Source organism: Thermobia domestica, chromosome 9, assembly GCF_964235325.1.
Source record: "Thermobia domestica chromosome 9, izTheDome1.hap1.1, whole genome shotgun sequence".
Lineage (NCBI taxonomy): Eukaryota > Metazoa > Arthropoda > Insecta > Zygentoma > Lepismatidae > Thermobia > Thermobia domestica.
The window spans coordinates 15,512,787-15,535,449 of record NC_137462.1 but is presented as its reverse complement, the minus strand read 5'-3'; the positions used below and the strand labels follow the sequence as shown (position 1 = coordinate 15,535,449).

Here is a 22,663-nt window from a genome sequence, read left to right as displayed (position 1 = left end):
GGGGGAGTCAAATGAAAACCATAAAAGTAGAAATAAAATTCCGCATATGGCGCCAGTGAGCTGTAAGTTGGCATGCCTGTTTACGATAGTATGCCGGATGTCTCCTAGGTGGCAGCAGCCGGCAGATGCACAAACACCGGCGCAACAACAGTTCCAAAATGGCAGCCCCACTAGCCACATGCACCAGCGAGGAGCAGCGTTCTGTGATTCGGTTTTTGCGAAGTGAAGGTGTGAAACCGATTGACATTTTTAGGCGAATGATGGTACAGTATGGAGATGCTCCACGCCGGTGTGGCCGATGCTCCACGGCCCGGTCAGGCTCGGCGCGTAGTGACTTCAGAGACCATTGCAGCCGTTGAAGCCACAGACGTACCACCATTTGCAAATTTCCGGCACCATTCATAGATTTGTGGCTGTGACAAACACGCATCTCCATACTGAACCTTCATTCGCCTAGAAATGTCAATCGGTTTCACACCTTCACTTCGCAAAAACCGAATCACAGAACGCTGCCTCTCGCTGGCGCATGTGGCTAGTGGGGCTGCCATTTTGGAGCTGTTGTTGCGCCGGTGTTTGTGCATCTGCCAGCTGCTGCCACCTAGGAGACATCCGGCATACTATCGTAAACAGGCATGCCAACTTACAGCTCACTGGCGCCATATGCGGAATTTTATTTCTACTTTTATGGTTTTCATTTGACTCCCCCTCGTAAATATCATATTACAACTTCCGTATATATATCTCCATTAGCACTCATGTGTGGTTGACGTTCAGAAACCGTAATTTGGAGCTGAAAGATAGAAAAGTGAATGTTATTATGCAGAGAACTTCATAAACTTATGTAGAATATTAGCACTTTTTAGTATTAAGTAGAAACCAACAAAATGAATTTATTTGTGTTCTATATTTCTATACTGTCGATTTCTACAATTTCGTGTGTGGTGATTAAAAAGACATGTGATTAAAAAGGGAAAACTTTCCCTTATTCGAAAGAGTAGTGAGCTCCTCCGTGGCTAAGCGGTTAGCGTACGTGCCTTTGGCGTGGAAGGCCCGGGTTCGATTCCCGGCGGGAGCTAATGTGGTTCGGATTCCAGATTAATCAGTAGGTCCACGTCTCATATAGCCTAGTTGCTAAACAGGACGTTAAACTCAACACCGAGTCAAGTCAAGTCGAAAGTGTAGTCGCTAACATGATATAATCATTGGAACAGAAGATTTGTTTACTATTCAAACTATATATACTGCTGAGTTTGGAGACATCTCAAAATGCCATAGATACATAAGGTTGACAAGTTAAATCCAACCGATTTTCGACATGCGCCTATTCTATTAACATTCAGCTAAGATAATATTTCTCTAAAAGAGTTTTCAGTTAAATCCAAAGTGCCGAAGTAAGATTTTAATCCAAGTTTGTCGCATTGGATTACTGACTTCGATGCACATTTACCAACTTAAAGTACATGTTCGAAATGCCTGCCCTGGGCCTCAGTGCATTTCTGCACTTCTACACATGGTAATTGAAATGATTGTGCCATAAAAATTTCCTCCTCACTAATCTGCCTGCTTGCAGCAAATATGCGCTCGATCATGTTGTCTATTGTTGTGGGGCGATGTTGACAAACAATTTCTTTAAGTCGTCCCTATAGATAATAATCTAAACATCTTAAGTCTGGTGACCAAGTTGGTCAGGGCACAGGTCCACCCCTACCTACCCAACGACCACGGAACACTGAATTCACCTGATTCCTCACTGTCAGTTCAAAATATGCTCGGCAACCATCTTGTTCTAGCTACATATATGTAATGATGCGTAAGGGGACGTCTTCTAGAAGAATTGGAAATTGTTCTTGCAGAAAGGTACGGTAAAGAGCACACGTAAGATTCGTTTAAAAAAATGAGGTCCAATTATTTTACCGCCGATGATTCCACACCATACATTCACAGACCATCTCCGTTGACGATCAATTTCTTGTATCCACTGTGGGTTTAGGGCCGCCCAACATTGCATGTTGTGGCGATTTACCTGAACATCAATTTGAAATGGAGCCTCATAAGACCACAGTACTATTTCGTCAAAGAATCGAGCATTTGAATGCACTTCAGCTTCAGACCCATGTTAAAGTCGAACCTGCTTTGGAAATCAGTATCATGTAGCTCTTGATGCAAGAAAATATGATATGGATGAAATGTGTTAGCCTTGAAAATCCTTGACACTGTAGTTGCGCTGACATAAGAATCGCGAGCAACTTGCCTGATACTCGTATGAAGATTAACATGGAAGGCTGCAAGTACATCAGCAGACCTATTATATCGAACAGACCGAGCTGTACGTTCATTCCTTTGACTGCTAGAAGGCTGATCTTTCCCACTTCTGCGTAGACGTTCGGCAAGGTTGCGAAATACATGTCTTGAACGACGTTCCCGATCGGGATACTTTTCAGCATACACAAATGCAGCAGTGGAACTATTTCGTTGGCATTCACCCAATACCTTGAGCATATCAAATGCTTCTTTGTTTTAGAAAGGCATTTCAACTTACATGCCACGATTTGCCAGTGCAATGTAATTGACAGAAATGCACACGACCACGAGGAATGTATTTTAACAAATCTAGAATTTCCAGACAATCCCTTCGACGACGCAACGTCTTGCAACAGACTATTGTGAATGAGGCCAAAATTGGACTGCCGTGTTCATGTTCTCAGTGGAAGCACACTAGAACTGGCAGATGAGCTAAGCACACCTCCACCTGTGCGACATAACTTGCGCTGAACCTGGCTTACGCCTGGTGTGAAAATCTTACGGGCAGTCAAATGGAACTTGCTTCTTGGTGTTACTATTAGGTGCCCGCCCTTTTTTGGTCAAGTGGGCAACTTCACTAGTACGTTTTATTTCTTCATTACGAACCAGAAATTAAGGGTTTTGATATTGTTATGGTAGGTATGACGAAAGTGGTTAGTGGCTTCCAAAATCGTGTTCGAACTATTTTAAAATTTGCAGAGACATTTGCAACGAGGTATTACTCGATCCCCCTCCCCCTTTCCATTTCAAATTTTCGAGTTCTGACCTTACTTTGGACCTTCTTTTTTGGGTCACGCACCTTCTTCCTGTTTTAGACCCTAAGTCACCCTAGCATATCATTTGAAAGCGTGTATCTTGCACTTCCCGAAACTGTGACGGTGCTTGCATTATCTTAATTAGTAAACTCCCTAAACTCTATTAAGTGCATCTTCATTTTAAAAAAATGGTACACGGGAAACTACGGACAAATGTTTCGTAGGGCAATCTTATTTTCCCCCACCTTTTCTAATGTTTATTAGAAACATAGACTATAATTCCTATTTGAAAATGGAAAGAACAGGAAATATGCCCCTCATTACACAACCAAGGGGGCTTTTGGGATTTTGCAATAACTTCTACGGATTCTTTGGACCCACATTTGTGGTGCAATTTTTTTTTATTTCGACTTGATAGCATGACCGTTCCCGAGAAAAAGGTAGTGTCTGGGTAGCTTTGGAACACCATGAATATTAAATTCATAAGCGAATCACTCTTACAAAGAGCAATACACTTCTTAAAAGTTCTTAGTAATAAGAAAATTAGGGATTTTTAACGAATTTCATATTGAGTTAATTAAGGAGACTATATTTTAGAGCAATATGAGCAGGGAATACTTGTCATTTTTTCGTTTTGACTTTAACATTCGAAATGTAGCCTAAAACATACTTTTTGTTGATTTTATGCATGAGGAGAATTACTTTTTTGTCAAAGACATAGTGGAGAGAGAAATAACACGAGCAGCCAAAGCAAATGAAGGTGGTGGTTGTGTGCAAATTAAAATAGAGAGGTCAAAATAAATATGAGGTTTAAGAAAATAGATGTTAGTAAGGTAAAAGTAGAGACTTAGAAGGAGAGCTCAAATACAGTACCTTGATACGAAATTAGTTTACTTCATGTTGTACATACAAGTTACTTAGGAGCCATCACCTAGCAAATAATTTTGGCGATTTTAAGTCGGTGCTGTCTTATTCTGCACTGCTCGATTTGGGAACCTATGTCTACATGTTTCGATCTTATATTCTGAGAGCCTTTTGTTTCAATGCCATCTCAAAACAACTTCACTTGATCACAACCTTAAGGCCATAAATAGATATTCCACGGAATTCCATTTCTTTCTATTAATAAACAAATGCAATCTAATTGATGTATCTCTCTCCTTAACCCAAACATGAGAACAAAATCAGACGAAAGGAAACGGAAATAAAAATAAAATCAAAGTATAACGATTTCTGATTTCGGAAATTCAGAAGACAATTGATTTAAATAAATTTCTAGGCATTATAGCAATTTATGGTAATAAGCCCGTCAGGTATGATCAAGCTTGCCCTTGCCTAACACACTCTCTTGAGAAGTGGAAAACAAGAAAGGACGGGAGAATGATGCAACTGGCCTGACACGTGCTCTAGGCATCATCCCAGAATTTACTTAGTGTGAATGAGTAAAATATAGGAGAAATCCCATTTAGAAAAGGTTGCCTGAAAACTGTTATATCTCTTCGACCAAATGTCCGCCATCACCACTGGGCGTTGAACTCATTACTGCTCGCGCTAAGAACAAGAACAATACTGATTATCATATGTGGAGTCATAGAAATTAAGAAGCTAAAGCCTGTGACAAACATCTTGGCTTTTCCGCTAAACGAATAAAACGCAAGCTCTGGCGCGACGTTGCCAAGTGGTAAAGAGGTGTAGCTATTGCCATGCAGACAAACTATAGCGCAACCAGGTGACAGGGGATAGACGTGGATGTGTACAAAATAAACGTGGCAATATCGCTGGCCTCCCATTTGCTAGCAGCATTTAAAGGGAACTTGGAGCGTCGCCTTCAAATGCCAAGATATTTGTCACGCCGTTTAATTGCTGTATATTATTATGTTAAAGCAAACCCAGCAAGGGGAAAAATTCGGGAACTAGAACAATCAAGAAAAATTCGTCTATCATTTATTTACTGATATCTGAGTATTTACCAATTAAAGTACTTTTGCTGATTCAACTGCAACACAATTTCTTTCTATATTCGTGTCAGTCTGTTAGTGGATAACTTCATTAACACTCAAAATTATAGTGCAATAGTCAATTAGTTTGTATATTCTGAAATATTGGAAATTTGAAAGCTGCGGAAAAATATCACAGTAGTGAAACATTGTATTGAGGTACAGAAATAAATCCAGAAATAAGTTGAATAACATGTTATTCATGACTTTAGCCAACAATTAGCATTCCAACGCATGTAAGGGTTATGGAAATTTATGATAACTTGTTTTCTTTTGCGAAAAGGGCAAAATGAAAGACATTCTGAAGCATGCATAAGGGAGGTTAGTAAATACGTAAACATTACATGTAAAACGTCAGTTGAATATACATAACCTTATAATCAAATGACACAAGAAATCGAGTAGCACCAATAACTTCTCTCATACGTGTTTTACATTAAATTATAACATTAGAATCAAATACAAGACAATATCAGCTATGTGTGAAGCCTAGAAACGCATGTACCATTGGTATAAGGATTACGGTGGAGCAAAAGTGCAAAATTTTGTGGTCCGAAATTGAAATACTACAGATAATTGCGAGTTGGTACACTGTAAAGGAGCAAAAGAGAAATAAAATCGGTTTTTGATATTTTGATCTCACATATGCTTCAAAGTTTGACGAAATGTTGAAAAATTAACATCTCTACAACAATTTTTATCTTATTTCTGTTATGTAATAGCTGTATTCGAATCTTACTAGAACCGATAATATTCATGAGGTGGGTAAGGAACTGTTCAAAATCGATCAAGGTATTCCCGTTGTACAATACCCGTCAGTTCTGTGAAATATAGCCTCCTGTTGTAAATCACGCGAAGCTGGATCTGAGAGATGGCTTTATGGGATCTACTCTGGTATTAAAGTGAACCTTTTCTAACTTCTCCGGTAAATCAAATTTCGAAGTACCTTCAGGTAAGAATGAGGGAAGAGAAGGAGTTCAGTTCTTATAAGTAATAAGAAGGAGTTAATGACAACTTATAACACATGTTATGCAATATATATATTACCATAACTAAGTAATCAAGATAGGTTGCATTTCAAAAATCGTAAGCTTTTGTTCTACAAATCAAGTTGTAGTTAACACACATACGGTCAGTGAGCAAATAACTAAAGCTAGCTTTTTTATTGGATTTCATAAGCAAAATAAGCAATTTGGTATTTTATTATGTATGTATATTTCATATCATTGATATCCAATAGTGAAGAAATTACATTACAATGACACAATATATATATCCCCTTCGTCTTCTTCAACTTCCATGTGTATTTACTGAAATATATATATTAACTGCCAAAGAATTAAATAGTTTCAAATCAGAATTTTGTTTGCTGTTGGTGCGATAAAGAAAATAATTACATATATTAGATAGAGCTACATATTTGAGGTATTTCGTGGCTAAATTATTAGCATGCACGCCTTTGGCGAGGAAACCCGGGTTCGATTCCCGAAGGAAGCTCATATGGTTCGTATTTCACGTTAATCAGTGGGTCCACGTCTCATGTAGACTCGTTGTTGAAAGAGACACTAAATTCAAATTCAACTCATCAATTACATATTTCATTTTCTAAACCTATACATGGTGTTTCAAAATAACACCGATAACGTTTATAAAGTAATTCGAGACAAAAAGATAAGACAAAAAGTATAGAGCAACCTGGGTGTACAAATGTTTTATTTCGGAGTTTTAGGCTGTTGAAAACTATGAAAAGATGAATTTTAAAAGTCTTTAGCCCCAAAATTGTGAGACCTATGGTAGTCCGGTCAGCACTTCACTTAGGAAGTAACATATGCTCTATCTAATTACCGAAGTTTCAGAATTCTGCGGCACTACCGCACCAATTTTTACAGAGGTGATTTGTGAATAGTGGAAATTAAATGCCCGTAACTAAACCCCATCTATTAAGATTGTTGCGTGAGTACCTTAGGATTTTGAAACATATATTTTTGAATATCGCATATATTAGTTTCTAAGTGAAGTCCTGACTCGACTAAGGTGCGTATCATAGTTTTGGAGCTACGGACTTTCAAAGTTCACGTTTTCATGCTGTCGCCTGTGCAGGGACTTTAGTTACGTGTATATAATCTGAAGTACTCACTAACTACCTCCATAAAAATTGATGCGGAAGTACTGCAGGATTCTGAAGCATGCAATTTTGGATAGAGCACATATTTGTTCCTTAGTAAAGTCTTGACCCGGCAACGGTAGGCCTCATAGGGTTTGAGCTATGGACCTTTAAATTTCATTTTCTCCCTTTTTCGGCAGCCTATATCTCCGAAAGGAGTTGATCCATACTTTTCGTTTTATTTTGGTGTCAGGAAGCACCTCCCTACGTTGTCAGTGTTGTTTAGAAACACCCTCTCACTCTCACTCTCTCTCTCTCTCTCTCTCTCTCTCTCTCTCTCTCTCTCTCCCTCTCTCTCTCTCTCTGTATATAATATTGAACTTTCTTTCTCGGTTACTTCAACGCACAGGGATTTGTTTCATTTTATGGGTACATTCTCTTGTCTAACTTAGAAAAAGAAGGCAAACTTACGAGGAGGACACTCCGATATCGGAATGCATTTCCAGGTATTTCGATCACGTGCATATCCTGGTGCACAGATACAACCATTGGTAGGATGAGGACACTCTAGTGTGACCTGGTTGCAGTATTCATCACAGTCTCGTATTACAGCTTTTTCCCCTACACCACAATCTAGAAAATGTGAAGAACATGTGACCATTTAAACATATATACTTATTATTGCATAAGAAAATGAAGTATAATATATACGTAACCAGCTGATTTTTAAGTTGAAAGTTAAAATTATTATCGAATTTCTTTCCTTTGTGAAATACAACATTGAAGATGTAGCATTCTTAAGAAAATAAAAATTCCTACAATAGTCTTTCAAATACAGTACAAATGGTCACAAATGCAATTCAGGTACATTACCCAGCTTTCTCCATACATTATTTATGTGTGCCTCGTTTGTATAGCCTGAAAAGGTTAATTATTATTTAAAAGGAGTAAGGATCCTTTATGTGTTTGTTTTCCTTAATCTGAGAATTTTCTTCTGTGTGTATTACTATATACGAAGCAGTAAAATTAAACCAGTTATAAAAGCTTCAGATGTATTGCAGTAACGGGAAACCTGAAATCATGGAATGTAACTTATTTTGTCACTGTGAGAGTATAAGTTATGTCACGAATTCCAGAAATTATGATTGAAAAGTCGGCAAATAAGGTTCTTGTGAAAACACCTGAACACGTGTTTCAGTGATTGAAAAATTTCCGTGATTTAATTTCCGTGTTATATGATGCCACAAATGGCTTCCAAAACGACGTATAGCACATCATTGCAAACAAATTAAAAACGTTCAGCAAGAAAGCGGTCCCAAACAGTTTAGAGAAGGTAATGCTTGTATGATATAATGGTTTCAGAAGGATTGCGATAAGGACGCGGCGTAAGGAATTTCTCATAAGGGGTTACTGATGTGGACAGACTAACGTAGGGAAAATGGAAAAAGAAGACGAGAAAGGGTGAACCACGCATGTATTATATAGAATAAAAATAATTTGAATAAAAGAGGAAAATGGATACTTTTAAATATGTAGGGTAATGTGCTGCAGAAAAAGTGTCTTGCACCCAGCTAAAGGAAATTATAACGAAAGGAGAGAGTAAGAGGTAGTAGCGACTGACATACAATAAGTCCTGAAGATAGAAGCAATCGCAAAGTGAAGTGTTTTAAGTGAGTGTTAAGTAAAAATAAATCTACAGAATGAGCAGCTACGGGTAAGATATTTGGGGATGGATTCTACCAGTTCCTCACATCTTCAATTGATTCTTAGCATCAGAATTGAATCAGATTAATCTTGATTCTATTGATTCTTAGATTTCTCTCACACATCAGAAAACTTTTATAAAAATAGTGAAGTGACAATGACTGTTCCTGACATAAAGTACCCTAGCTTCTGTTTGTTTCTTTTACACAACACTTACCACATTCAAAGACTTTCATCGCTCTTACGCTTTAGCACAAAAAAAAAAAAAAAAATTGAACCCATTATAGAAACGATTAAGGTCGCTCATCAGGCTAGCTATATGTAAGAGGAATTGCAGCTTTTCCTCTCAAAGATTTGAATCACCTTCTCATCCAGAAGGAGGAGCTAGGATCGCGAAACATAAAGATTACATCATTATATCGCCAACTGAGGAACTGGAGACTACTTTCGAATTAGCTAAGGTATGCGGGAAGCAGGGTCAGATTTTCCAATAGGCCCGGTAGGCCCGGGCCTATGGGCGCAAGCTCCCAGGGGGCGCACGGCCGAGAGAAAAAAATTAAAAAATATCTAGAAATAAAAATAATTAGTCATAACTTAACATCTTTTTTGAATTGATTAAAAAAATCAGGCTAATAAAGCTTTCAGATTTTGAAGTTCATTGGAACAAATAATTGTGGGTAAAGTTCACCAATCTTTTGTTAATACATTAACGGTATTTTGTTAAGCCCAGAACCAAGTAAATTCCTCAAAAAACTTGCAATGATAAAATTGCATCGTGGAGTGGTGTTTAAGCAATTAACATATAGGCCTGATATATTTTTTTAAATATAGGTTTTTAGGAAAGTAACTTTAACCAGACTAGGGGGCGGAAAAAATTATTGGGCCTCGGGGTGCCAAAACGCTAAATCCGGTCCTGGCGGGAAGCATGACTGGCTTCTTTATAGACAATTTTAAACTGTTTTTCATTCTTATGCTTTACACGAATATTACCTTTACTCAAATATCTAAAACACACAGATGCACAGTCTTCAATACAAATTTTATTCAAGTGGAAGAAAGAGCACAATAAGAAATGAGTGAGACTTAACTTACTTCTCACTCCTTTGCAAAAACTCCAAAAATCAGGACAGCAATCTGCGTTGCTTGTTCGGTTGCAGAAATCATCACAGTAACAAAGTGTTCCATAGATAGGGAACGAACAGTCATCTTGCCTACCAGTACAACAGCCACCTCTTCGTCTCTCACAGTAACGCCCCTGCAGATCAGAGTAATATCTCGCCGATACCCGAGAAGGGAATATCACCAAAAGTATTGTAGCTGCCAAAACAATCGTTAGAAACTCCATTATGTGATATCTCATGATCGAATCTTCCTGAAATTAAAAGAAATGGAATGATGCTACCTTAACGCAACTATAACGCAACGCAATTAGTACATTATTCAAGTTCTATGCAATACAAATTTCGATAAGTGTTTTGGAAACTAGCTTTATAAAGTGGTACTTAGTAATAGGGTTATTAGAATTAGAGTTCATACAGATATTTACAACAAAAGTAAAGCATCTTTGTCGCAATTTGTATTTTCTTGCAAGTTAATAAGTTATGGACAAATACAATATTTTTATCGACGTTAGAATGCATCAATGCATTGTTTGGGTACAAAAAATACAGATACAAATGCTACTCCCCGCAGGAATCAAAGTCAGATCTCTGACTCCGCAGTCCAGTACGCTAACCGTACAGACACAGAGTACGGGACTAACAATTCGCTTTTTATAATGTTTTGGTACCCCCCTTTCTTGTATGTCGATTCTAGCACCACCTATGAAGGCACTGTTTTCAACTCTGGGTCAAATCAATGTCTCTTTTCGCGGAAAATCCAAATGTGTAATAAGAAATTGGGATTCCCATTTAAAATTTTGAAGTTAACCCCGTACCCTCGAAGAGACTGGGGATAGATGGCTGCGTATGATATCATTGGATATATTTTTTAACTATTTAACACGTGGTTTTGCTTTCTTTGCCTATCTGTATATTTCGTGAGATATTGGACCGTTCCAGGACTTTTTCTGCATCCTGGATATATCCTTTCCACCAATATTGTACTTAATATTACATTTCCTTTTAGTTTTCCGCAGAAGGTTAAAGAAGATAGCACTGTCTCTAAAGAAGTGAAATTTTATATGTAGCAGCAGAAGTGAATGACTCATCACTGACCAGGCCATACTACTAGTATATAGATACTAAAGTAAAAATTGGTGAGAATAGTTCATTTGGCACGTGAGTAAGTGATATAGGACGAACTTCAGAAACACCCATTCTGAAGGGGTCAATCGGGATTCACAATTTCCCCACGAGTAATATATGCCGCCTACCGCAGTGTTATAGACACGAAACACAGCATATGAACTATTAATTAAAAATAAGGAAAAATATGTTTCAGTGCATTGTAAAAAGACGCTTCAAAGAGGGGGGGGGGCAGGGACACTCATAAAATAGTCCAATTTCCATTTGTTTATTCAGAACGTATTGAATGTGAGAATTCGCTTAAAGTGGAGATCTGAAATTCGGTGTATACACTTCTAAATAAAAAGAAGAAATTCCCATTCCAGTGTTTCTGAAAATTCCGCAGTAAAGGTGAAGAAAAAAAAATTAAAATTTATCTGTGTTCATCCGCTAAATGATTAATATGACGATTCCCTTAAGTTAGAAGCGTGGAACTCGGTATGGGAAGGCTTGATTAAAAATAAGGAAACACGTACGTGTGTAAGCGTTTTCAATCATTACTCTTCTAAAGGATCAAATCTTGTTCCTTTATATAATATTATATTTTCCTCTTCGTTTACCGTAAGTGCAAAATGGGAGAATTTACTTAACTTAAAAATGTAAAATTTGGGGTATAAACTCTTAAATATAAGGAAAAGAATCAATGTTTCGACGTTTCAGAAAACATCGCAGCCAATGAGAAAAGAGTATATAGTTTCTTTAACCCTCGCACTAGCAACAAGGGTATTTTGTGCCCAACATTTTTTTTTTTTTTTTTTTTGTAAATGCTCTTCTAATCGTTTCATTAAAATTGTAAAAAAAAACAAAAAAAACATATTCGCATGTTACTTTCAACATGTTTAAGTGAAGCGCACACCTAACGGTGGTGCAAATTTAACGTTAAAATTCACCCCCCCCCCTTCATTGGTAGGAGATGTGAAAGTGGGAGTATGACTCGTAGATGGCAGTGTAATAAATAGGTGCCGCAATTTCAGAGTTTGGCCGTTAGTCTTAACATGTGTGGCGTACATTTTGAGAGTTTCACGTTAGTTATTTCATAAATTTGCAATCTTAAGTTGGTGTACAATAGACGTCCCCCTCGTCGTTGGCAGGGGATGTGACTTACATTTAGATGTGTCACTTCTAGATCGCAGTATAATAAATAGTTGTTTGTCTTATCCCGTGTACTGTACGCTTCAGTTCCTGTAAATTTTTAGTGAGAATTTCTAGGCGTGTCCAAATTAATCCCCCCTTGATAGTCTCCGTTACAAGAAATACTTAGGTAGTGCGAGGGTTAATATTGAAACTTCCCTAAATTTATTTACAAGGTGCTAAACCTGTCGATTCGCTAAATTTGGATATATGAATTTCGGATTATAAACACTTATATAGAAATAAAGGACCATTTTATATTTAATCGATTTCGATAATTTCGTACCTACGGGGACAAGATTACGGTCGATTCTGCGAGGGTGATTGAGGAAGTAATTCGTCCGAAGTGAAATCTTTATTTGTGTTTGGCAAATAGCACCGATACCGAAAGCAGTGGAAAATTTGCAATGTCAGCTACAAATGGTGGCATCATTTCTCAACATAGTCCCCGTTACAGACAACACATTTGCGCCAACGGGAAAAGAGGTTTTTCATGCCGTCGGGTAAGAATTGTGGTGGCTGTTGGCGACACCATTGCGAAACTGCTGCTTCCACCCCCTCGTCACAACTGTAATGTTCGCTCTTAAGGTGATCAAGTTTCTAGAAGAGCCAAAAGTCGCATGGTGCAAGATTGGGACTATATGAAGAATGAGTCAGAATGGCAACAGCACTTCAACAGCAGATGGGAAAATTTCGAATATTTTAGCGGACGGGATGGCATGTTGTGATATTCCATCGGTTAACGCTTCGTTTCGGGGTTGTTATGGTATATCCACGACTCGTCGCCAGCGGGGGGCACAGCCTTCCGCAGGCCAGAAATTCAATGACAGCTGTTCCAACCGGACCTCACCCCTGGATGCAATGGATTGCTCCATTACTCTGGAACGAGAAGAGATAGGAAGGTGAAATAAGTTATATTCTATAGCCTTAAACAAAGCATTAATGAGAAAGAGCACAGATTGTTTGCAGTACTATTGGTCAAATAGTGGGTTTGGAGACATTACTTTTTGAAATACTCACGTATAACAGTTAAAGTATTTAAAGTTTCTTTTCTTTGGTGAGAAAGTGTGTAAAGTAAAGATTTACTTACATGTGCACTTCGGCATATGAGGTGTGAAATTTGGTATATAAATTCGAATATTTATAACAGAAAACCTATTTCATCGTTTTTCGAAAATTCTGCTCTCATGACGGAAAATTAGGGTTACCTATATAATATCAAAAATTTCATTTTGTTTGCTTAGAAAGTGTTCAGTGTGAGAATGCACGTAAGTTGGAAACTGAAATTCGATTTATAAACTCTTTTACTACAGGGTGTCCAATATAAAATGCAACTCGGAGTTTGGGATAGGAGAACTTTTGAACCTGAAGTGATACACAAATAATGGTTATACCAAAATGAAGCCTTGTTCATGCATATATTTTTAAACTAGGAAGCAATGATTGAAGTACACGATAAACCACACAGTGTGGCTAGATGTAACCGAAAGTTTAAATTATTATTTATTTATTTATTTATTATTTTTATTTATATATTTGTGCAAAACATGTAAACTGACACGACTCATACCTATGGATGTTTTGTCATTAATTTTCTATTTGTTTAGTTGGAGTAGCTTGGAAACTATGGAGCAGAAAAAAGAATTTTTGATTTCCACCCATAACTAATCGGATGAGAATTCTGTAAGGGGGAACTAGGTGAATCGAAGTTTCCGTAAATTAACACTCTGAATTGGCAACCCTGCTGCTGTTTCAGTGCATCAAAAGGTGTGTTAAGGATCTGTCTACATTATGCAAGTCTTGAAAACAATGAAAAGCAAACGTTGAAATTCATGATAAAATGTTTACTTACATGCACCCGGCAAAAATGCTATTCATACGAGAACAATTCTTGAAATATTCAAGACCTGGAAACGAACATTCGCAGTGCCATTGAGAACATTAACACTTCTAATCTTCGTAAAGTTGGTGCTAACTTTGTGAAACCTGTGAAACAGTGTTTGAATCAAAACAGGGGACACTCCCAGCATCCGCTGTAGAGCTGGTAACTCATTTCTAGTAGTGGTAGTGTTCCCGCGTGCATGTAAGTAAACGTTTTATCATTATAATTTCAAAGTTTGTTTTTTATTGTTTTCAGGAATTGCATAATGTAGACAGATCCTTAACACACCTTTTGAGGCACTGAAACATCAGAAAAGTTTAAAATTCAGAGTGTTAAATTATGAAAACTATGATTTCCCTAGTTCCCCCTTACAGAGACGTCATCCGATTAGTTATTGTTAGAAATGAAAAATTCTTTTTTCTGTTCCACAGTTTCTAAGCTACTCTAACAAAACAAATTAAAAATTAACGACAGAACATCCATAAGTATGAGTTATGAATCAATTTACATATTTTGCAAAACAATTCATTTATACCTTCGGTTACATCTGGCAACACTGTGGTCCTTAGTGAACTTCAATCGTTGCTTCCTAGTTTAAAAATATATGCATGAAAAAGGCTTCATTTTGGTATAACCATTATTCGTGTATCACTTCAGGTTCAAAAGTTATACTATCCCGAAATCCGGGTTGCATTGTATACTGGACACCCTGTATATAAAGCAGAGAATACACGTTTCAGCAGTTATGATAATTTCAATTCAAAGGAAGAAAAAAGGATATTACTATCATTTTGAAATTCCCCCCTTCAGTTATTCACACTGCCTTATGTGGGGACTTGCTTAAGTTAGAAACATAAAATTCGGTATATGAACTTAAATACAACAAATGGGAAACGCCTTTCAAGGGGTAATTACTATAATATATTGGGGGCACTGTGCCTCAATGTTAATGCTATTAGCTCTGGTGCGTAAGGTCCTTGTTTCGATCCTGTGGCAAATAAGCTTATAATCAACAACATCCATGGGCTTTCTCCAGGAATTAACATTTCCTCCCTCATTATCATTCCACCAATTCTTAAATTATCAGCCATTCACTTGCCATAATCATTAATTTTACTTATCCTTAAGTACATAAAGAAGTAGGTGGAACGTTAAGCTGAAAAAATTCATTGTATTTTCAATATACTAAGGTCAAAATTTATTAAGTGCCCATTGTGAGGATTTTCTTAAATTAGAGATGCAAAAATCAAAATATTAACTCTTAAATAAAAACTATTAAATACATATTTCAGCGTTTATTAAAATTCTGCTTCTAAGAAGAGTAATGGAAAGAATTTCTATAATGTATTAAGATTTTTCTTTAGTTTTTCAAAAGATGTTTAACCCTCGGATACACATGATATTTTTTAACTCAGGATTCCCTACAGGGAGTATAAGTTGAGTTGAGTTGATTTTAGTTTAGCGTCCCGTTCAGCAGCGAGGCTATATGAGACGTGGACCTACTGATTAACGTGGAATCCGAACCACACGAGCTCCCGCCGGGAATCGAACCCGGGTCTCCCACGCCAAAGGCGCGTACGCTAACCGCTTAGCCACGAAGGAGCTCTTACAGTGGGTAGAAGTGTACCCCAACACAATTTTTGCAATTAGAAATATCCTTGTTTGTTGCATCCTTAATATTGGTGTGTTAGTTTATGTTGAGTTGTGCTTTGTTAGGTTACGTCAGATTTGTTAGTGTAGGGGCCGCGGTGGCTCAGTGGTAGAGCGTTCACCTCTGGTGCTTGGGGTCCCGGGTTCGATCCCAGCCCCCGCCAAGTAGACTTTGTGGTGGACAAACAACGTGTGCTTGGGTTTCCTCTGGGTTCTCCCACTTTCTTCATTCCACCATTTTATTCATTACTCATCATCACCGTCTCCTTTAGCCTAACCGGCATAATCGTGGGACGTAAAACTCAAAGATTTCATTTCTTTTTCATTTTTTGTTAGTATGGGTTAGTTTATGGTAAGTTTATACTGTATATGTTAGGTTAGCGAAAGGGAAATCAGTTTATACGCTATAGAACTGTATTAATTTCGTAACATTTTTGTGCCAGGACGTTGTATTGCAATGAGCTCTAATATTACATGTTCTTTATTTTGCTTTTTACAATAATAAAATACAACAATAAAATACTTGGAACAAATGTGGTAACGTAGTACTCTAGTAAAGCTTCAGCCACATACGTAAAATGTTGATTAAATACATTTCCTTACAGTCCAGTCCATAATGTAAAGAACGCTAGTCAAGCTCAGATACATTTGACATAAAACATGCAATAAAACATATGTATGGGATATATTTGTACTCCCCTTGGGAATACAAATGTTAATGTAAGGATTCACTTGTGTTGCAAACGTGACACTTGTCACATAATGTCATCATCAAAAATGTAAGGATGACAAGTATTTCAGTGTTTTCGATAATTAATGTACTCGATCGAATTTTTTATCTCCAAATCTCTACCAAAGGGTAACGAACTCAAGAAATTTCTGAAGTGGTGATGAAATCTGAATAATTTACTACAAAAATCTGGGAAATATATTATAGTCGATGAAATGAGATGCTTCACAGTTTAAACATAGCCCGCAGTGACGCGCAGGAAGGTTGTGCTGTGTGTTTGGTGATTAGAAGGCATCGTGCATAACAAGCTCTTGCCACCACCAGGCAGAACGATAGACTTGGATCTGCACTGCCGACAATTAACGCGAGTATACCTCGCAAAAAGAAAGAAAAAGAAAAAGAAAAGAAAAGAAAAGAAAACAAAAGAAAACAAAAGAAAAGAAAAGAAACAGTTCTATTAGAAAACCTGCCGTATACCATGCTGACAGCGCCAGGCCCCATACATTTTTAGAAAGCCAACAGAAATAAGAGAACATGGCTGAGTAATTTCGACTCATTCATCGTACAGCCCAGACCTGGCACTGTCCGATTGTCATTTCTTTCAGCTTCTGCAGAACTCCCTGAATGGTGATAAGTTAGTTTGGAAACAGTCTTAAGGAAACCAGATGTTCCTTTTTTTTTTAACAGAAGCAGCAAAAAGGCTATAGAGTCTGGATTATGGAGTTGGAGTTGCTGGTAAAATTACAGAACGTTATGAAATAAAATGGTTCATATGTGTTTTCATAATGTTGTCTTCAAATAATAAGAAATGTATTGTGTGTCCATTTGGATCTCTCAACGCTCAATACGTTATAGAGAACCTAATTTGTTTTCTCTTTACCCATTCATGCCTGTTCTCTATTTGTCATTCAATGCATGAATAAATGTTTTTCGAACTCCCTGGTGGGTAAAAAGTGTACGTTCATTTGGTACGGGAGACCCAGGTTTGATTCGTGGAGAGAGCTCATGTGGTTCGAATTCCACGTTAATCAGTAGGTCCATGTCTCATATAGCCTTGCTGCTGAAAGGGACGTTAATCTGAAATCAAGCAATCAATCTTCTGAACGGAACCTCGGAGAATAATAAATCAAGGTTAAAATTTATGGTTACAACTGATCAAATTAAGTGCACTAACTAATCAAACAAATTCGCAGATAGTTCTTTCAATGAATTTTAACAATTTTGCATACGAAAAATTTCTCAGTTTTAATATAAATTTGCATTACCTACCTTTAGTATACAAAGTAAAGTGACGGGAATTACCCGCTTTGCTAGGTTTAAATAAGGAAAAAAAAATATAAATATGTACCGTTAGTCACTCACCTTTACTATTATTGAAGTTCTCTCTAATATCGGTTATTTTGAATCATTTTTAAATATTGGTCACTCCCTTAACTTCTGGGGCCGACTTTGGAATTAAACGGCATTAGAAGTGTCAAGGTTCAACTAAGTGGCCCCACATACTGTGAATTCGGCACTAATATAGGTCATTTATAATAATTTTTACATATCCCCTTTTCCCCTCCCAACGATATCGGGCTGAATTTGAATGTAAAGGCATAAGTCATTTTCGATCATTTTTATATATCTATCCCTCCCCGTTCTCTACGTTGTATCATCGAAATGAAATAATAAATAAAAGTAATCCAAGGCCAGAACTTGATCTACGTTGAAAATTTGTTGGAGATCGGCCGAGTGGTTCAAGAATTATTAAGTCACATACATAGCCCCTTTTCATTTTTATAGATATGTACATTAAATGATACGTTCATTTCCTCCCCCTTTCGGGATGAGACATTAAGCCCTAAAGATTGGTGCGCAGGTAAAGGCTAACATAATTTTGACTCATCGACAAGGGCGCCCATTTAGGGGGCAAGGTGGGATGCTTCCCCCCCTACAAGAAATTGTACTACAGAATATCGAAAACCCAATAGAATTTTTACATTAGTTACAGAAAAATTTGGAACTATATTTGAAACGTCTCTTATACTTGCCCCCCCCTGGATACTACAACATGGGGGCCCTTCTTCATCGAGGTGCTATATTCACCATTAAACTCCGGTTCTTTGTTTAATTTTCGAGGGGACTCACCCAAGAGCCTAGATGAAACAGTGCTGTTCAAATTATTAAAATAATTTGTATGCTGTTATTACAATATTCGAACAACTCTTTGAATAATTGTTCGGATGACTGATTTTGTTCGAACATTCCAAGAATCCATTATTGAGATACTTAAATAATGAATTCTTCGAATTTTAAGAGCGCTGGTGTCAACCTCAGAGTCGTACTGATATTCAATAATTTTCCCTTTGCTGGGGATTATACCCTGGCCGTTAGGTGGGTGGGTAGAAATCTTAGACACTCCATCACTGCGCTTCGTTAATGTAATAATAATAATAATAATAATAATAATAATAATAATAATAATAATAATAATAATAATAATAATAATAATAATAATAATAATAATATAGTTTGCACCCTGTGTAAAATGGTTTGCGATTGTGGTATTAACCCTTTAATGGGCAACCATTGATAGCACGGGAGTCTCTGACAGGGGGGATAAGGGGGTAAGCCCCCCAATATTTTCAAGTACAAAATATTCAATACTTTATTCTAATTAAATTATTTACTAAGGATAGAATAACATACAAATAATAATATTTTTTATTTGGAATATAATATTCAGGCTGTGAAACGATTATAACAGAGTTCTTGATATATCTCAGGGGATCCGTGAACATAAGCAGAATTGGAAAAATGGAATCGAAGATAATAAACAGGTTGGACTAGAAAGTACCATATAAATCAATTTCTCCCCCCCCCCCAATTTTACATGCCAGAGACGCCAGTGATTGATAGCATTACCATTAAAATATTTGGTTTGTTTTTATGGTTGAACTATGTCTTCCTGATTATAATTCCGTAATTTTTAAAGTATTTTTGCACTTTGGCTACAAAGTACAGGGTGTTTATTTCAAAGTAACATTGCCATAAAATAGGTCTTATGTGTACCTACTAAGCAGCATTGCCCTATTATGGTAAAATATCTTAAGAATACTCTCAGTAAATACCAACAATTTCGTTGAAATATTTTCCTACAGGGCAAGAAACTACAAATTAAAAAAAAATAATAATATTGAAAAATAAGAATTTTCGCGGAACGTAGGTGATAAAGCTTCTGCAATACTAAATTTGACTGTCCCCCTCATGTACATGAATATCGTATGAAAGCAATAATGTAAATTAAATGATTACTCAAGTAATAATTCGTGCGAATAAGGGAATAGAATGCCATGTTGCCTGAGAGCAACACTGCCCCCTAAAGGGTTAATGTATGCAGTTCAAGGTTCGATCTCGGTGGTGCACGGATTTTCAGTATTATCCCAGCTTTGTCCGAAATCGAAAAATATTCTGGCAAATTATTTCAGACTTAAAAAATAGAAAGCTCTTGTCCAAAGAAACAAGGAAATATTGGGTACACGACATCGCAATAAGTTTCTTGAATGGAATCAGGTATTGCTGTAGTGGTTTACGGAACAATTTAATTACGAAACGTGAACAAAATTATAAAAAGTTTTTTTTTCAGTAAACTTTGATTCAAAGTAAGCTGGTCCCGCGAATGAAGATTTTTTCTTTAATTTTTAAAATGACTTATGACATTAAATATTGTGGAGTTTGTTAACGAAACACTTATTTTTGAAACAAAAATATTTCACTGTAAAGTCGCACGATTATGTCCTGAAGGCAAAGAGAGACTCAACAAGAGAAGATCACTCTTAAGTAGCAGGCTCAAAATTGGACTAAGGAAGAAGTTGATCAAAGGCTATGTATGGAGCATTGGATTTTATGGTTCAGAAACTTTGACATTAGTTTCTGACAAAATATTTTAGAGACCTTTGAGAGCTTTGAGAGCTTAGAGAGCTTTGAAATGTGGTATTGGAGGAAGAAGAAAAGGATAAAATGGACAGAAAGAGCCACAAATGAATATGTTTTAAAATGAATAGGAGAGAAGATGACACTTCTAGCCAGCGTAGGAATTGAACACATTTTGCGAAGAAATTGTCTTGTTCATACCGCCATAGATGGGAAGATGGAAGGAAAGCGATGAATAGAAAGAAGAAGAACACAAGTTATCAATGATTTGAAAAACGAACGGAAATATTGTGAATTAAAAGAGAAATCTGAAGATGTAAAATCGTGGAAAAAACATTTCCAGTACCAAATCTTAAAATAATAATAATAATAATAATAATAATAATAATAATAATAATAATAATAATAATAATAATAATAATAATAATAATAATAATAATAATAATAATAATAATAATAATAATAATAACAATTATGTCTCTTCCAGTAAACTACTCTTAGTTTAGGGGTAGGAAAGATCTCATAAAAAAAACTTAAGTTACGTTTAACCCTACGACATCTATGCCTACGTATATAAGGACAATCAGAAGATCAAACATCTAAAGTCGTTTCTTGAGGAATACTGAAACGTGTAAGTCCGTTAAAACCATACTTTTTTTCACCACTAACATATCTCTCCTTTCCTCAAACGTTAATAAGAAAGAAAGAAATCATAGAAAAAAAACCTTGTGCAGTGACGGATCTAGCCCTGAGCCGGGGGTTCTAGGCCCCAGTTTTTGACAAAGTTGATTTAAACTATTATTTTATTTTATTTTTGAAAGTTTATAGTAAACTAATGACATACCTATCATGATCTATGTTCTGGCTGCTCCCGCCCTATTTTTATCTTCTAGATCCGCCACTGATCTTGTGGTACTTCGCGTACTATAGTAATAAGAAGTTTTTGTTTATATTAATGTAACTTCAAGCGCATTTGAAACGAAGAAATAATTGAAGCGAAAAAAATGTAAACTGAGTGGAATCCAACATTACACTGTATAAAAAGACAACTTTTGTCCTTAGCATAAGTGCTGATGTAATAAATACGCAAATGGGTAGCGCGTGCTTGTATATGAGTAAGTTTGTATGAGGAATAAATGCATGCTAAAGAGTTTTGCAATATGAAAAATAAAAGAACAGCTGTATAACATTTAAGCATCCATCTTACTCACCCGGAAGCACCACCCTCACAAATTACGCTAACTTCAACGTTCTTTGTCAATATTCTGCACTACCATAATACTAACCACTTTATTTGTAGTGTTGGCCAGTGTTCACTGATTTTTTCCTTCGATTGCTCCATAGTTAAGCAGGCACTTTTTTTTTGTCACGTCTATTTTTAGATGGCTTTCTCTCGTACGGAAAATGAATGACGGTCATTGTATAAATACCTGCCGTTAGTCGAGTGTGAATCCTCTCTCGCTCTTCCTTTTCCTGCCGGTTTTGTTTGCAGTATTTCCTTAATTATTCCGAGACACAACACAAGAGTCAACGTCCGGATTGAGATAGGACAGTCACAAACCATACGACTAAATCTAATGTCATTCGTTTTAACATGTCTGGCTTCAAGCCAACTACATCCATGTAGTAAGATTGTGTTACCGCTGCTGCGTAAGACCTGGCAGCAACCACAACGCCAGTTAGAAGAAGATACAATTTTGTTTCTAGAATAGCGAAAACGATGTTCTAGTGTGAAAACTTGGTTTGTCGTGTAAACATGTATTTCCTTCTTGTTTGCAATAGGGCCCCTTTCTAGCCCAATGAATAATATTTTGTTTCCGTCCAAAATATCCGAGTTTTATTCTCAGTGACAGTAGGTATAAGTGGGATCAAATACCGCATTAATTTGTAGCTACATATCTTAGAAAACTACCCGGTTCAGCTGATATGATAAATTCAAGAAAAACTAAAATGAACAAAATTCAACGAAATCTTTGGGTTTTTGAATAGCTCTTCAAATTCAAGTTATTACATAATCGTTATGTTATTTAAAAATCACTGGTTTAAGACCGCAGAAACAAAAGCGAGAAATTGCATTGTACTAACGTAGTCAAACTAATAACAACCACCAATATTCTGCTTTGTATCATTCTTTCATTTTGGCAGCCTACCCAGAGACCCTTTTCCCATAGAAATTACAAATAATAAGCCGTACGTACCTGATATAGTA

At 36.7% G+C, this 22,663-nt stretch overlaps 1 protein-coding gene across 1 annotated transcript; it reads right to left on the bottom strand.

Annotated features, from left to right (window-relative positions):
• Positions 1 to 651: 651 nt before the first annotated feature.
• Positions 652 to 21,770, bottom strand: LOC145693904 (tubulointerstitial nephritis antigen-like). Its single transcript, XM_081770069.1, has 4 exons — positions 21,666 to 21,770; positions 9,954 to 10,233; positions 7,629 to 7,790; positions 652 to 790 (listed from the first exon to the last, which is right to left on the bottom strand). Exons 2-4 carry the CDS (start codon positions 10,219 to 10,221, stop codon positions 771 to 773), a joined length of 450 nt encoding a protein of 149 aa, XP_081626195.1. The 5' UTR covers positions 10,222 to 10,233; positions 21,666 to 21,770; the 3' UTR covers positions 652 to 770.
• Positions 21,771 to 22,663: the final 893 nt, after the last annotated feature.

What these genes read in the sequence shown, in the direction of transcription:
- LOC145693904 (XM_081770069.1), bottom strand. Translation starts at nt 10,221, where the DNA reads ATGAGATATCACATAATGGAGTTTCTAACGATTGTTTTGGCAGCTACA. An exon ending in TTTTTGCAAAGGAGTGAGAA is followed by an intron (nt 7,791 to 9,953) that starts GTAAGTTAAGTC and finishes CACATTTTCTAG; the next exon opens with ATTGTGGTGTAGGGGAAAAA. An exon ending in GATATCGGAGTGTCCTCCTC is followed by an intron (nt 791 to 7,628) that starts GTAAGTTTGCCT and finishes TCTATCTTTCAG; the next exon opens with CTCCAAATTACGGTTTCTGA.